General features: G+C 63.8%; 1 protein-coding gene across 1 annotated transcript; it reads right to left on the bottom strand.

Moving 5' to 3' along the window:
- Positions 1 to 113: 113 nt before the first annotated feature.
- On the bottom strand, positions 114 to 9,723 carry LOC128950432 (melanocyte protein PMEL-like; the record flags this gene model as incomplete). Its single annotated transcript, XM_054295315.1, has 6 exons — positions 9,660 to 9,723; positions 5,313 to 5,444; positions 4,327 to 4,473; positions 2,195 to 2,320; positions 1,301 to 1,461; positions 114 to 183 (listed from the first exon to the last, which is right to left on the bottom strand). Coding segments are annotated over exons 1-6 (700 nt in total), but the record flags the coding sequence as incomplete, so codon positions are not given.
- Between the last annotated feature and the right edge of the window lie 3,456 nt (positions 9,724 to 13,179).

Raw genomic sequence — 13,179 nt, 5'->3', positions numbered from 1 at the left:
ATCAGGGTCCCCGCTCTGGTCGCCGAAGTCCCACGAGAAGGACACGTCGCGCGGCGCAGGTACCGGCTCGGGTCGTGCAGCCGCACCGCGAACGCCACCGCGCGGTTCCGCACGAAGGCGCCGGCACCGGCACCGGGCACGGCCACGGGAGCTGCGACACCGACACCGAGAGCGGCACCTGGTCTGGGGACAGCGAGGGGACAGCGTGAGGGGGCGACAGCGAGGGGACAGAGCGGGGACAGAGCGGGGACAGCGTGAGGGGGCGACAGCGAGGGGACAGCGAGGGGACAGAGCGGGGACAGCGTGAGGACAGCGTGAGGGGGCGACAGCGAGGGGACAGAGCGGGGACAGAGCGGGGACAGCGTGGGGACAGCGAGGGGACAGCGAGGGGACAGCGTGGGGACAGCGAGGGGACAGCGTGAGGGGGCGACAGCGAGGGGACAGCGAGGGGACAGAGCGGGGGACAGTGTGGGGACAGCGAGGGGAACAGCGCGGGGACAGCGTGAGGGGGCGACAGCGAGGGGACAGCGAGGGGACACGGTGAGGGTGGGGACAGCAAGGGACACGGTGAGGGGTAATGGGGACAGTTGGGGACAGTGAGGGGACAGCGGTGAGGGGGGGGACAGTGTGGGACAGCCCAGGGACACGGTGAGGGTGGGGACAGCAAGGGGACACGGTGAGGGTATGGGGACAGTTGGGGACAGTGAGGGGACAGCGTGAGGGGGGGGACAGTGTGGGGACAGCCAGGGACACGGTGAGGGTGGGGACAGCAAGGGGACACGGTGAGGTATGGGGACAGTTGGGGACAGCAAGGGGACAGAGCGGGGACAGCGTGAGGGTGAGAGGACAGTTGGGGACAGCGTGGGGACACGGTGAGGGTGGGGACAGTGTAGGGACAGTGTGGGGACACGGTGAGGGTGGGGACAGCGAGGGGACAATGACCCAGCGTCATCTGCACTGTCACTACAGCCAGTGTCAACTACACCTGATGTCACCTCCAGCCTCAGCACCCGGTGTCACCCACATCTAGTGTCACCTATAGCTCAAGCACCCAGTGTCACCTGCGCCCAGTGTCACCTGCGCCCAGTGCCGTCCACACCCAGTGTCACCCACACCCAGTGTCACCCACACCGTGTCACCAGCACCCAGTGTCACCTGCACCCCTTCACCCACCACCCCCCACCCCAAGTCCCCCCATTTCCCATCCCAAATCCCCCCACCCTGTGCCCCCTGTGTCACCCATCCCGTGCCCCCCCGGTGTCCCGTTGTCACCCCCCGGTGTCCCCCCGCTGTCACCCACCGGTGACACTGAACTGGCTGCTGCCGTGGCCGATGGGGACGAATTTCTGCCGTCCCCGGGCGTGGTACACGGTGACCTCCATGGTGTAGGAGCGAGCGCCACCCCCTGCGTGTCCACCGTGAGCTGGGACACCGGCCCGTCCAGCACCTGCCAGTACCGCCCTGGGGACAACAGTGTCACCATGGGGACAGTGCCACCATAGCGGGGACACCGGCCCCGTCCAGCACCTGCCAGTACCGCCCTGGGGACAGTGGGGACAGTGGGGACAGTGCCACCATAGCGGGGACACCGGCCCGTCCAGCACCTGCCAGTACCGCCCTGGGGACAGTGGGGGACAATGGGGACAGTGCCACCATAGCGGGGGACACCGGCCCGTCCAGCACCTGCCAGTACCGCCCTGGGGACAACAGTGTCACCATGGGGACAGTGCCACCATAGCGGGGACACCGGCCCGTCCAGCACCTGCCAGTACCGCCCCTGGGGACAACAGTGTCACCATGGGGACAGTGCCACCATAGCGGGGACACCGGCCCGTCCAGCACCTGCCAGTACCGCCCTGGGGACAGTGGGGACAGTGGGGACAGTGCCACCATAGCAGGGACAGTGCCACCATAGCGGGGACACCGGCCCGTCCAGCACCTGCCAGTACCGCCCTGGGGACAGTGGGGCAGTGGGGACGGTGCCACCACACGAAGTCAGTGTCACCACAGTGGGCTCAGTGCCACCACAGCAGTGTCAGTGCCCCCATGGCGGGCTCGGTGCCACCTCAGCAGGCTTGGTGCCACCCTGGGGACAGCGGTGCCACCCTGGGGACAGCGGTGCCACCAGAGGGATTCGGTGCCACCCTGGGGACAGCGGGTGGCACCCTGGGGACAGCGGTGCCACCTCACTCACCCCAGGTCCACCAGACGTAGACGAACTTCCCGCGCCGGCCCCGGGGCAGGGGGGTCCCGTCCGGGAAGGTGCCGGTGGCGTCCGGCTGCTCCGGGAACACCGGGTCCCCCTGTGTCACCTGCGTGCCTGTGGGGACATCGGGGACATTGGGGACATTGGGGACATCAGAGGGACAGCGGGTCCCCCTGTGTCACCTGCGTGCCTGTGGGGACACCGGGGACATTGGGGACATTGGGGACATTGGGGACATTGTGGGGACACCACAGGGACAGCGGGTCCCCCTGTGTCACTGCGTGCCTGTGGGGACACCAGGGACATTGGGGACACTGTGGGGACATCAGAGGGACAGCGGGTCCCCCTGTGCCACCCGCGTGCCTGTGGGGACACCGGGGACATTGGGGACATTGGGGACATTGGGGACACTGTGGGGACATCAGAGGGACAGCGGGTCCCCCTGTGCCACCCGCGTGCCTGTGGGGACACCGGGGACATTGGGGACACTGTGGGGACATCAGAGGGGACAGCGGGTCCCCCTGTGCCACCTGCGTGCCTGTGGGGACACCGGGGGACATTGGGGACATTGGGGACACTGTGGGGACATCAGAGGGACACCAGGGACATGAGGGGTCAGCGGACATCGGGGACACTGCAGTGGACACCAGAGGAGCACGGGTCCCATGTGCCACCTGTGTCACAGGGGGACATCAGAGGGACACCAGGGATGAGGGGACACTGGGGACACTGTGGGGTGAGGGGACCACGGGGGGTTTGAGGATTTTGGGGTAGTTTTGGGATCATTTCAGGGTGGTTTGGGGTGGTTTCAGGGTGGTTTTGGGGAGCTTGGGGTGGTTTTGGGGTGCATTTGGATATTTAAGGGGTTTTGGGGGGGTTGGGGTGATTTTGGGTGGGTTTGGGCGGTTTAAGGGTTTTGGGTGGTGTTGGGATAGTTCCAGGGTGGTTTTGGGTTAGTTTTGGGCTGGTTTGGGGTTGTTTCTGTGTGGTTTGGAGTAGTTTCAGGATGGTTTGGGGGCAATTTCAGGATGGTTTGGGATAATTTTGAGATGGCTTTTGGGGATGGTTTTCGGTTGTTTCAGAGTGGTTTCAGGATAATTTTGGAGATTTAAGGGGTTTTGGGGTACTTTTTTGGTTTCGGGATGGTTTGGGGTGGTCTCAGGGTGGTTTTTGGGTTAGTTATGGGCAGTTCCAGGGTGGTTTTTGGGGCAGTTCCAGGGTGGTTTCAGGGTAGTTCCAGGGTGGTTTTGGGGCAGTTCCAGGGTGGTTTTGGGGGGAGTTTCAGGGTTGTTTTTGGGGCAGTTCCAGGGTTGTTTTTGGGGCAGTTTCAGGGTGGTTTCAGGGGTAGTTCAGGGTGGTTTTGGGGGCAGTTTCAGGGTGGTTTTTGGGGCAGTTCCAGGGTTGTTTTTGGGTTGTTTCAGGGTTGTTTCAGGGTGGTTTTTGGGCAGTTTCAGGGTGGTTTTTGGGTTAGTTATGGGCAGTTCCAGGGTGGTTTTTGGGGCAGTTTCAGGGTGGTTTCAGGGTAGTTCCAGGTGGTTTTGGGGCAGTTTCAGGGTGGTTTCAGGGTAGTTCCAGGGTGGTTTTGGGGCAGTTTCAGGGTGGTTTTTGGGTTAGTTATGGGCAGTTTCAGGGTGGTTTTTGGGGCAGTTCCAGGGTGGTTTTTGGGTTAGTTTATGGGCAGTTCCAGGGTTGTTTTTGGGGTTGTTTCAGGGTTGTTTTTGGGGTTGTTTCAGGGTGGTTTTTGGGGTAGTTCCAGGGTGGTTTTGGGGCAGTTCCAGGGTGGTTTTTGGGTTAGTTATGGGCAGTTTCAGGGTGGTTTTTGGGTAGTTCCAGGGTGGTTTTTGGGGGCAGTTCCAGGGGTGGTTTTTGGGTTAGTTATGGGCAGTTCCAGGGTTGTTTTTGGGGTTGTTTCAGGGTTGTTTTTGGGGTTGTTTCAGGGTGGTTTTTGGGGTTGTTTCAGGGTGGTTTTTGGGGTTGTTTCAGGGTGGTTTTTGGGGTAGTTCCAGGGTTGTTTTTGGGGTTGTTTCAGGGTGGTTTTTGGGGTAGTTTCAGGGTGGTTTTTGGGGTTGTTTCAGGGTGGTTTTTGGGGTAGTTTCAGGGTGTTTCGGGGGCTCCCAGACCGTTGACGGTGCAGTTCTGCCCCCAGACCACGCGGCCGTCGGGCAGTGCCCGCTGCGTGCCCGGCAGGCGCAGCGCGATGGAGAACGTGGCCTGGGCGCCCGCCAGCGTCGGCGCGTCGTTGCTGATGTCGAAGGTGACATCGCCACCTGTGCGGGGACAGCAGAGGGGACAGGTCAGTGACACGGCCATCCCGGGTAGGTGACATCGCCACCTGTGCGGGGACAGCCTCCAGGGGGGTATCAATGGCAGGGCCAGCCCAGGTGGGGTGACACGGCCAGACCTCCCTGGTGACACGGTCACCATGGGTGGGTGACACGGTCACCATGGGTGGGTGACACGGCCAGCCGGGTGTCGGGGACACCATTGGGGTGGGGCTCAGTGACATGGCCAGACCCCCGTGGTGACAGCGCCAGCCCAGGTGGGTGGCACGGTCACCACGGGTGGGTGACACAGCCTGGACCCTCCCAGTAACAGAACCAGCCCGGGTGGGTGACACGGCTGGTCGGGTGGGTGACACGGTCACTGTGGGCAGGTGACACGGCCAGATCCCTCTGGTGACATGGCTAGCCCGGGTGGGTGATACGGCCTGGGTAGGTGACACAGCCAGCCTAGGCAGGTGACATCACCACCTGCTCGGGGACATCATTGGGGTGGGGCTCAGTGACATGGCCGGACCCCACCGGGGACATGACCAGCCCAGGTAGATGACACGGCCGGTAGATGACACCCCGGGTAGGTGACACGATCACCCTGGGCAGGTGACACGGCTGTCCCAGGTAGGTGACACGGTCACTGCGGGTGGGTGACACGGCCACACTGGGCAGGTGACACGGTCACCATGGGTGGGTGACACGGTCCACTGCGGATGGGTGACACGGCCACACTGGTTAGGTGACACGGCTGTCCCAGGTAGGTGACACGGTCACTGGGGGTGGGTGACACGGCCACCCCGGGCAGGTGACCCGGCCCCGGGGGTGGCACTCACCTGTCCAGCAGTCGCGGCTGTCGCGCTGCCAGGGCGGGAACAGCGCCGAGTCCCAGGCTCCGAACGGCCCCGGCCGCCCCTGCCCGCCCCAGGCCGGGCCCCGCCCGCGGCCGCGGCCCCGCCCGGCGGCTCCTGCGGGGACAGCGACGGCGACACCCGCTCAGCGACAGCGCCACACGGGGGCACGCGTGGCACCGTTTTCGGGGGGCTGTCGGGTCCCACATTTCCCCAGTGACCCCCATTTTTGAGGGTTTGTCATGTCCCCCATGTCCCCATTTCCAAGGGGCTGTTGGGTCCCTCATGTCCTCCAATGTCCCCTATTTTTGGGGGTTGTCATGTCCCCTGTGTCCCCAGTTTTTGGGCCTGTCATGTCCCCAACATGTCCCTTATGCTCAGTGGGATGAAGGGCCCCACGTGTCCCTCGTGTCCCCCATTTTTGGGGGCTGTCATGTCCCCCCCATGTCCCCAACTCTCAGGGATTTGTCACATCCCCCCTCATCCCCCTCATATGGGGCTGAAGGGTCCCCATGTCCCCTCCACTCTCAGATCCTTGCCAGGTCCCCACCTGTCCCCCCGTGTCCCCCCCATTCTCAGGGCATTTCCAGGTACCCCATGTCCCCAATGTCCCCTACTCCCAGGACACTGCCACATCCCCCATGTCCCCAATGTCCACCACTCCCAGGGACACTGCCAGGTCCCCCCATGTCCCCAAGTCTCAGGTGTCAGTGAGGTCCCCAATGTTCCCCACTCTCAGGACACTCCCAAGTCCTCACATGTCCCCAACTCTTGGTGGTCAGTGAGGTCTCCAATGTCCCCAATGTCCCCCACTCCCAGGACATTGCCACATCCCCATGTCCCCCATTTCCCCACTCCCAGGCCCCCCATGTCCCCAACTTTCAGGGGTCAGTGAGGTCCCCAACATCCCTCACTCCCAGGACACTGCCAGGCCCCTCATGTCCCCAAGTCCCAGGGGTCACTGAGGCCCCCAATGTCCCCAATGTCTCCCATTCCCAGGACACTCCCAAGACACTGCCCAGGTTCCCAGTGTCCCCAACTCTCAGGTGCCACTGAGGTCCCCAATGTCCCCCATGTCCCCCATGTCCCCCAGCTCTCGGTGGTGAGTGACGACCCCAATGTCCCCAATGTCCCCCATGTCCCCAGCTCTCGGTGGTCAGTGACGTCCCCAATGTCCCCCATGTCCCCCATGTCCCCAGCTCTCGGTGGTCAGTGACGTCCCCAATGTCCCCAATGTCCCCCATGTCCCCAGCTCTCGGTGGTCGGTGACGTCCCCAATGTCCCCCATGTCCCCCACTCTCAGGACACTGCCAGGTCCCCTGCGTCCCCAATTCTTGGGAGTTTGACAAGTCCCCCAATGTCCCCCATGTCCCCAACTCTCAGGGTCAGCGAGGTCCCCCTTGTCCCCAACTCCAGGACATTTCCAGGTCCCCCCATGTCCCCAAGTCACAGGTGTCACTGAGGTCCCCAATGTCCCCAATGTCCCCCATTCCCAGGACACTCCCAGGACATTTCCAGGTCCCCCATGTCCCCAAGTCCCAGGTGTCACTGAGGTCCCCAATGTCCCCAATGTCCCCCATTCCCAGGACACTCCCAGGACATTTCCAGGTCCCCCATGTCCCCAAGTCCCAGGTGCCACTGAGGTCCCCAATGTCCCCAATGGCCCCCATGTCCCCAGCTCTCGGTGGTGAGTGACGACCCCAATGTCCCCAATGTCCCCCATGTCCCCAGCTCTTGGTGGTCAGTGACGTCCCCAATGTCCCCAATGTCCCCCATGTCCCCAGCTCTCGGTGGTCAGTGACGTCCCCAATGTCCCCAATGTCCCCCATGTCCCCAGCTCTCGGTGGTCAGTGACGTCCCCAATGTCCCCCATGTCCCCCACTCTCAGGACACTGCCAGGTCCCCTGCGTCCCCAATTCTTGGGAGTTTGACAAGTCCCCCAATGTCCCCCATGTCCCCAACTCTCAGGGTCAGCGAGGTCCCCCTTGTCCCCAACTCCCAGGACATTTCCAGGTCCCCCATGTCCCCAAGTCCCCAGGTGTCACTGAGGTCCCCAATGTCCCCCATTCCCAGGACACTCCCAGGACATTTCCAGGTCCCCCATGTCCCCAACTCTCAGCACCTCAATGTCCCCAGTGTCCCCCCCATAAGCCCCAAGTGTCTCCCCTCTGCCAGGGGTCCGCCACCCCCACCCTGGGGTGTCCCCCCGACCCTGGGGGGACCCGGGGGGGACTCGGAGGGGTCTCGGAGGGATCGGGGGGGACCCGGGGGGGACTCGGGGCCCTCGTGACGGAGCTCGGGCCAAGCCACGCGCGGCCAAAGCCGTCACATGGCCCCAAAGCCGCTGCATGTGACGCTCAGCTGAGCCGCGCCGGGCCGGGCCGGGACGGGACGGGACGGGACGGGATGGAACGGGATGGAACGGGATGGAACGGGGACACCCCGGGGTCGGGGGGTGCAGGGTCACCCCTGTCCCCCCCAGTCTTGGGGGGCTGCAGGGTCCCCCCAGGGTCGGGGGGCTGCCAGATCGCCCCAATGTTGGGGGGCTGCAGAGTCCCTCAGTGTCAGGGGGGATGCACGGTCCCCCATGACCCTCGAGTATCGGGGGGCTGCAGAGTCCCCTGTGACCCCCCAGTGTCGGACCCCAAAACCACCCCAGAGACCCCAAATCCACCCCCAGAGACCCCGAAACCACCCCTAGAGACCCCAAAACCACCCCTAGAGACCCCAAATCCACCCCGAGACCCCAAATCCACCCCCAGAGACCCCAAATCCACCCCCAGAGACCCCGAAACCACCCCCAGAGACCCCAAATCCACCCCTAGAGACCCCAAAACCACCCCTAGAGACCCCAAATCCACCCCGAGACCCCAAATCCACCCCTAGAGACCCCAAATCCACCCCCAGAGACCCCGAAACCACCCCCAGAGACCCCAAATCCACCCCCAGAGACCCCGAAACCACTCCGGGAACCCCAAAACCACCCCCAGAGACCCCGAAACCACTCCCGGGAACCCCAAAACCACCCCCAAATGGGAATATCGGGGTTCAACCCAGCTTCGTGAAGGATCTCCCTTTCATGAAGGCTCTGCACCCCAAAACTCCAAAGAATGAAGTTCCTGGCACTCGCCACCCAAAAAAAAACCCATTTACACCACCAACATCAACCCACAACCACCCCCAGAGACCCCAAAACCACCCCAAGGACCCCAAAACCACTTCCAGAGACCCCGAAACCACTCCCGGGAACCCCAAAACCACTCCAAAGGGGAATTATTGGGGTACAAGCCCAACTCTATGACGGATTTGCCTTTAAGGGGGGGCTCTGCACCCCAAAACCCCAAAGAAAAAAGCTCCTGGCGCTCGGCAACCCCCAAAGAAAAATACATTTATGCCTCTAACCCGAACCCCAAATGGGAATTATCGGGGTACAACCCAGGTCAGTGAAGGATTTAGCTTTAAAGGGGGGGCTCTGCACCCCAAAAGCCCCAAAGGTTGAAGCTCCAGACGCCCCCCACACCCCAAAATCCCCATTTATGCCTCTAACCCGAACCTACAACCCCCCCTGGGGACCCCCCCCAATCTCCCCGAATGGGAATTATTGGGGTGCAACAAAGTTGCATAAAGGATTTGCCTTTAAGGGAGGGCTCTGCGCCCCAAAACCCCACAGGATGAAGCTCTGACCCTCCAAAAAAAAGCCATTTATGCCTCTAATCCAAACCCCAAATGGGGATTATCGGGGTACAACCCAACCCCATGAAGGATTTCCCTTTCAGGGTGGGCTCTGCACCCCAAAACCCCACAGGATGACGCCCTCCACACCACAAAAAAACCCATTTATGCCACCAACCTTAACTCAAAACCACATCCAGAGGGGAAATATCGGGGTGCAACCCAACCCCGTGAAGGATTTCCCTTTCAGGGTGGGCTCTGCACCCCAAAACCCCAAAGAATGAAGCTCCAGGAGCCCCCCACACCCCAAAAGAAACCCATTGATGCCTCTAACCCAAACCCCAAACCAGCCCCAGGGACCCCAAAACCACCCCCAGAGACCCCACAACCCATCCCAAAGGGGGAATATCGGGGTGCAACCCAACTCTATGAAGGATTTCCCTTTCAGGGTGGGCTCTGCACCCCAAAACCCCACAGGATGAAGCTCTGACCCTCCAAAAAAAAGCCATTTATGCCTCTAATCCAAACCCCAAATGGGGATTATCGGGGTACAACCCAACCCCATGAAGGATTTCCCTTTCAGGGTGGGCTCTGCACCCCAAAACCCCACTGAATGAAGCTCCTGACGCCCCCCCTGCACCCCAAAATCCCCCGACTTACTCCTCTGAGCCTCAGCCATGATGAGGAGCGCCCCCAGCACCGCGATGGCCCCGAGTCCCCTCATGGTCCCCGCTCGTGTCGCGCTCCCCGCTCGGCTCGGCCGGGGCAGAGGCGCCGGCAGCGGCGACAGCGGCACAAATAGGGGGCGCTCATTTGCATAACCCCGCCACTCGCTCCAAAAGGGATATTCATTTGCATAACCCCGCCCCCGCTCATTCAAAAAATGGAATGCTCATTTGCATGACCCCGCCCCCACTCACGTGGGGCCACCCGCGGTCACACGATGAGGGGGAGGGGGGGGCACATGGGGAGCCCCCCCACCACAGTTATGGGGGTCAGGGGGGACATGGGAACCCGCCCCAGAGTTTTGGGGGGACATAGAGAGCCCCTTCCCCACCATTTTGGGGGTTTGGGGGGGGGACATCGGGACCGTTTTGGGGTCTGGGGGGGACATGGGGATTCCCCACCACAGTTATGGGGGTAAGGAGGGACATGGGGACCCCCCCACCAGATTTTTGGGGGTCTGGGGGGGACATGGGGACCCCCCCTAAATCGCTGAGAGGGTTTTGGGGGGTACATGGGGACCCCACCCCACAGTTATGGGGGTCAGGGGGGACATGAGGACACCCCCCAGAGTTTTGGGGGGACATAGGGAGCCTCTTCCCCACCATTTTGGGGGTTTGGGGGGGACGTCGGGACCGTTTTGGGGGTCTGGGAGGGACATGGGGACCCCTCCCCCAGTTCGGTGAGGGGGTTTGGGTTTTGGGGGTTACATGGGGACCCCCCCACCAGATTTTTGGGGGTCTGGGGGGGGACATGGGGACCCCCCCCTAAATCGCTGAGAGGGTTTTGGGGGGTACATGGGGACCCCACCCCACAGTTTTGGGGGTTTGGGGAGGATTTAGGGACCCGCCCCCAGAGTTTTGGGGGGTTTAGGGGGGATATAGGGACCCCCCAATTCACTAAGGAGGTTTTTAGGGGGCGGCCCCACCATCATGGAGACCCCAGGGATGGAGATTTGGGGTTTTTTGGGGTTTTTTTGGTGTTGTTTGGGATTTTGGGGGGTCGCGGGGGGTGACAGAGCCATGGGGGGGAAAAGTGGGGGAGCAAAACGGGGGGGGTCCCCCAATTCTGCACACGGGGGGGGGCACTCAAGGGGGTCCCCGAGTTTAGGGAGAGTGGGGGACCCCAATCCTGGGGGGTGACACGGGGGGGACCCCGATCATGACAAAAGGGGGGGTCCCCCATTCTGCACACACAAGGGGACCCCGATCCCGGGGGGGGCACACGGGGGGACCCCAATGGCACAGGGGGACCCCGATCATGACAAAAGGGGGGGTCCTCCATTCTGCACACACAAGGGGACCCCGATCCCGGTGTGTGACACGGGGGGACCCCGATCCCGGGGGGGGCACACGGGGGACCCCGATCTCGGGAGGGGACACGGGGGGACCTCGATTGCACGGGGGGACCCCGATCCCGGTGGGACACACAGGGGGACCCCAATGGCACGGGGGTGACACAAAGGGACCCCTATGTCACAGGAGGACCCCGATCCTGGGGGGGTGACACGGGGGGACCCCGATCATGACAAAAAGGGGGGGGATCCCCAATTCTGCACACACAAGGGGACCCGGATCCCGGTGTGTGACACGGGGGGGACCCCGATCCTGGGGGGACACACGAGGGGACCCCGATCTCGGGAGGGGACACGGGGGGGACCCCGATTGCACAGGGGGACCCCGATCCCGGTGGGTGACACGAGGGGGACCCCGATCTTTGCTCCCCGGCCGTTTCCGTGCCCCCGGGGCTCTCCCGGTGCGTGTGGCCGCTCGTGCGTGCGCGGCGAGCCCCGTGACCCCGGAGAGCCCCGTGACCCCCGTGCGTCCCCCCCGGGCCGCTCCCCGTGACCCCCGTGTGTCCCCCCGTGACCCTCCCGTGTGTCCGGTTGCGGTCCCGGTGTCCGCTCCCGGCGCTGCCCGAGCATCCCGGGCGGAGCCGGCGGTGTCCTGGGCCCGACCCGACCCCGTCCCGGTCATTGGTCCCGATCCCAATCCCGGTCCCGATCCCTATTCCAATCCCCGGTCCCGATTCCAGTCCCCGGTCCCGGTCATTGGTCCCGATCCTGATCCCAAACCCGCTCCTGATTCCGGTCCCGATCCCAATCTCAGGCCCCGGTCCCCGTCCCGATCCGTATTCCAATCTCCGGTCCCGGATCCCAATTCCAATCTCCGGTCCCGGTCTCAGTCCCAGTCCCGCTCCTTGGTCCCAATCCCGATCCTGATTCCGGTCCCGATCCCAGTCCCAGTCCCCGGTCCCGGTCCCTGTCCCCATTCCAATCCCTGGTCCCGGATCCCAATCCCGGTTCCGATCCCAATCACCGGTCCCGTCCTGGTCCCGATCCCAATCCCGGTCCTTGATCTCGATCCCAGTCCCGGTCCCGGTCCCAATCCCGATCCCGGTCCCCAAATTCCCGGTCCCACTCCCCGGTCCGGTTCCGGTCCCTGTCCCGATTCCAATCCCGTGTCCCTGTTCCCATTGTCCCGATCCCAGTCTCTGTCCCGGTCCCTGTCCAAAATGTCCCAATCCCAACCCCCGGTTCCGGTGCCTGTCCCTATTCCCATTTTCGGTCCCCGGTCTCTGTCCCCGGTGTCCCGATTCCAATCCCCGGCTCCGGTGCCTGTCCCTGTCCCCAATGTCCCAATTCAAATCCTAGGTCCTGGCCTCGGTCCCCCAATGTCCCGATCCCAATCCCCGTCCCCTGTCCCTGTCCTTGTCCTTGTCCCCTGTCCCGGCCCCCCGGTGTCCCGATCCCACCCCCCGCCGCCCATTCCCGGTAGTGTCACTATCACTTTAAGGGATCTCCCGCGTCTCCTCTGACGTCACTCCCCTCTCAGCCAATGCGCGGCGGCGCGGGGGGCGTGGCCGGCGGCAAGGCGGGAAGCGGCGCGGGCGGGGCCGCCGCGGCTTTGGCGGGAGCGGGGGGGAGGCGGCGGCGCTCGGGACCCCCAGGGACCCCCCCCAGGGACCCCCGGGGACACCCAGGGACCCCCAGAACCCGCCCAGGGACCCCCCCCGGGGCCGGGGACACCCCCGGAGCCCCTCCCCCACCCGGATATCCCAACCGGGACCCCCCCGGAGCCCCTCCCCCATCCCGGATATCCCCACCGGGACCCCCGGAACCCCCCCGGGACACCCCCGGAGCCCCTCCCCCATCCGGATATCCCAACCGGGACCCCCCCCCAAGCCCTTCCCCCATCCCCGATATTCCAACCGGGACCCCCAGAACCCCCCCAGGACCCCCAGGGACCCCCAGGGACACCCAGATTCCCCCCTCCCCGGTGACACCCCCTTGTCACCCCCGTGCCACCACCGGGGACACCCCCGAAGCTCCTCCCCCCACCTTGAGACCACCCCCCCAATTCCAAGACCACCAGAACCACCCCAAAACCCCCCCAAACCCCCCCCCCCCCCCCTTATCCCCATTCCCGCTGTCCCCTCGGTGTCCCCCCCCATTCCC

The sequence above is a fragment of the Melozone crissalis genome, unplaced genomic scaffold (genome assembly GCF_028551555.1).
Source record: "Melozone crissalis strain CALT ecotype California unplaced genomic scaffold, PUWL_Pcris_2 ptg000633l_1, whole genome shotgun sequence".
Taxonomy (NCBI): domain Eukaryota; kingdom Metazoa; phylum Chordata; class Aves; order Passeriformes; family Passerellidae; genus Melozone; species Melozone crissalis.
This window is presented reverse-complemented; position numbering and strand designations above follow the sequence as displayed.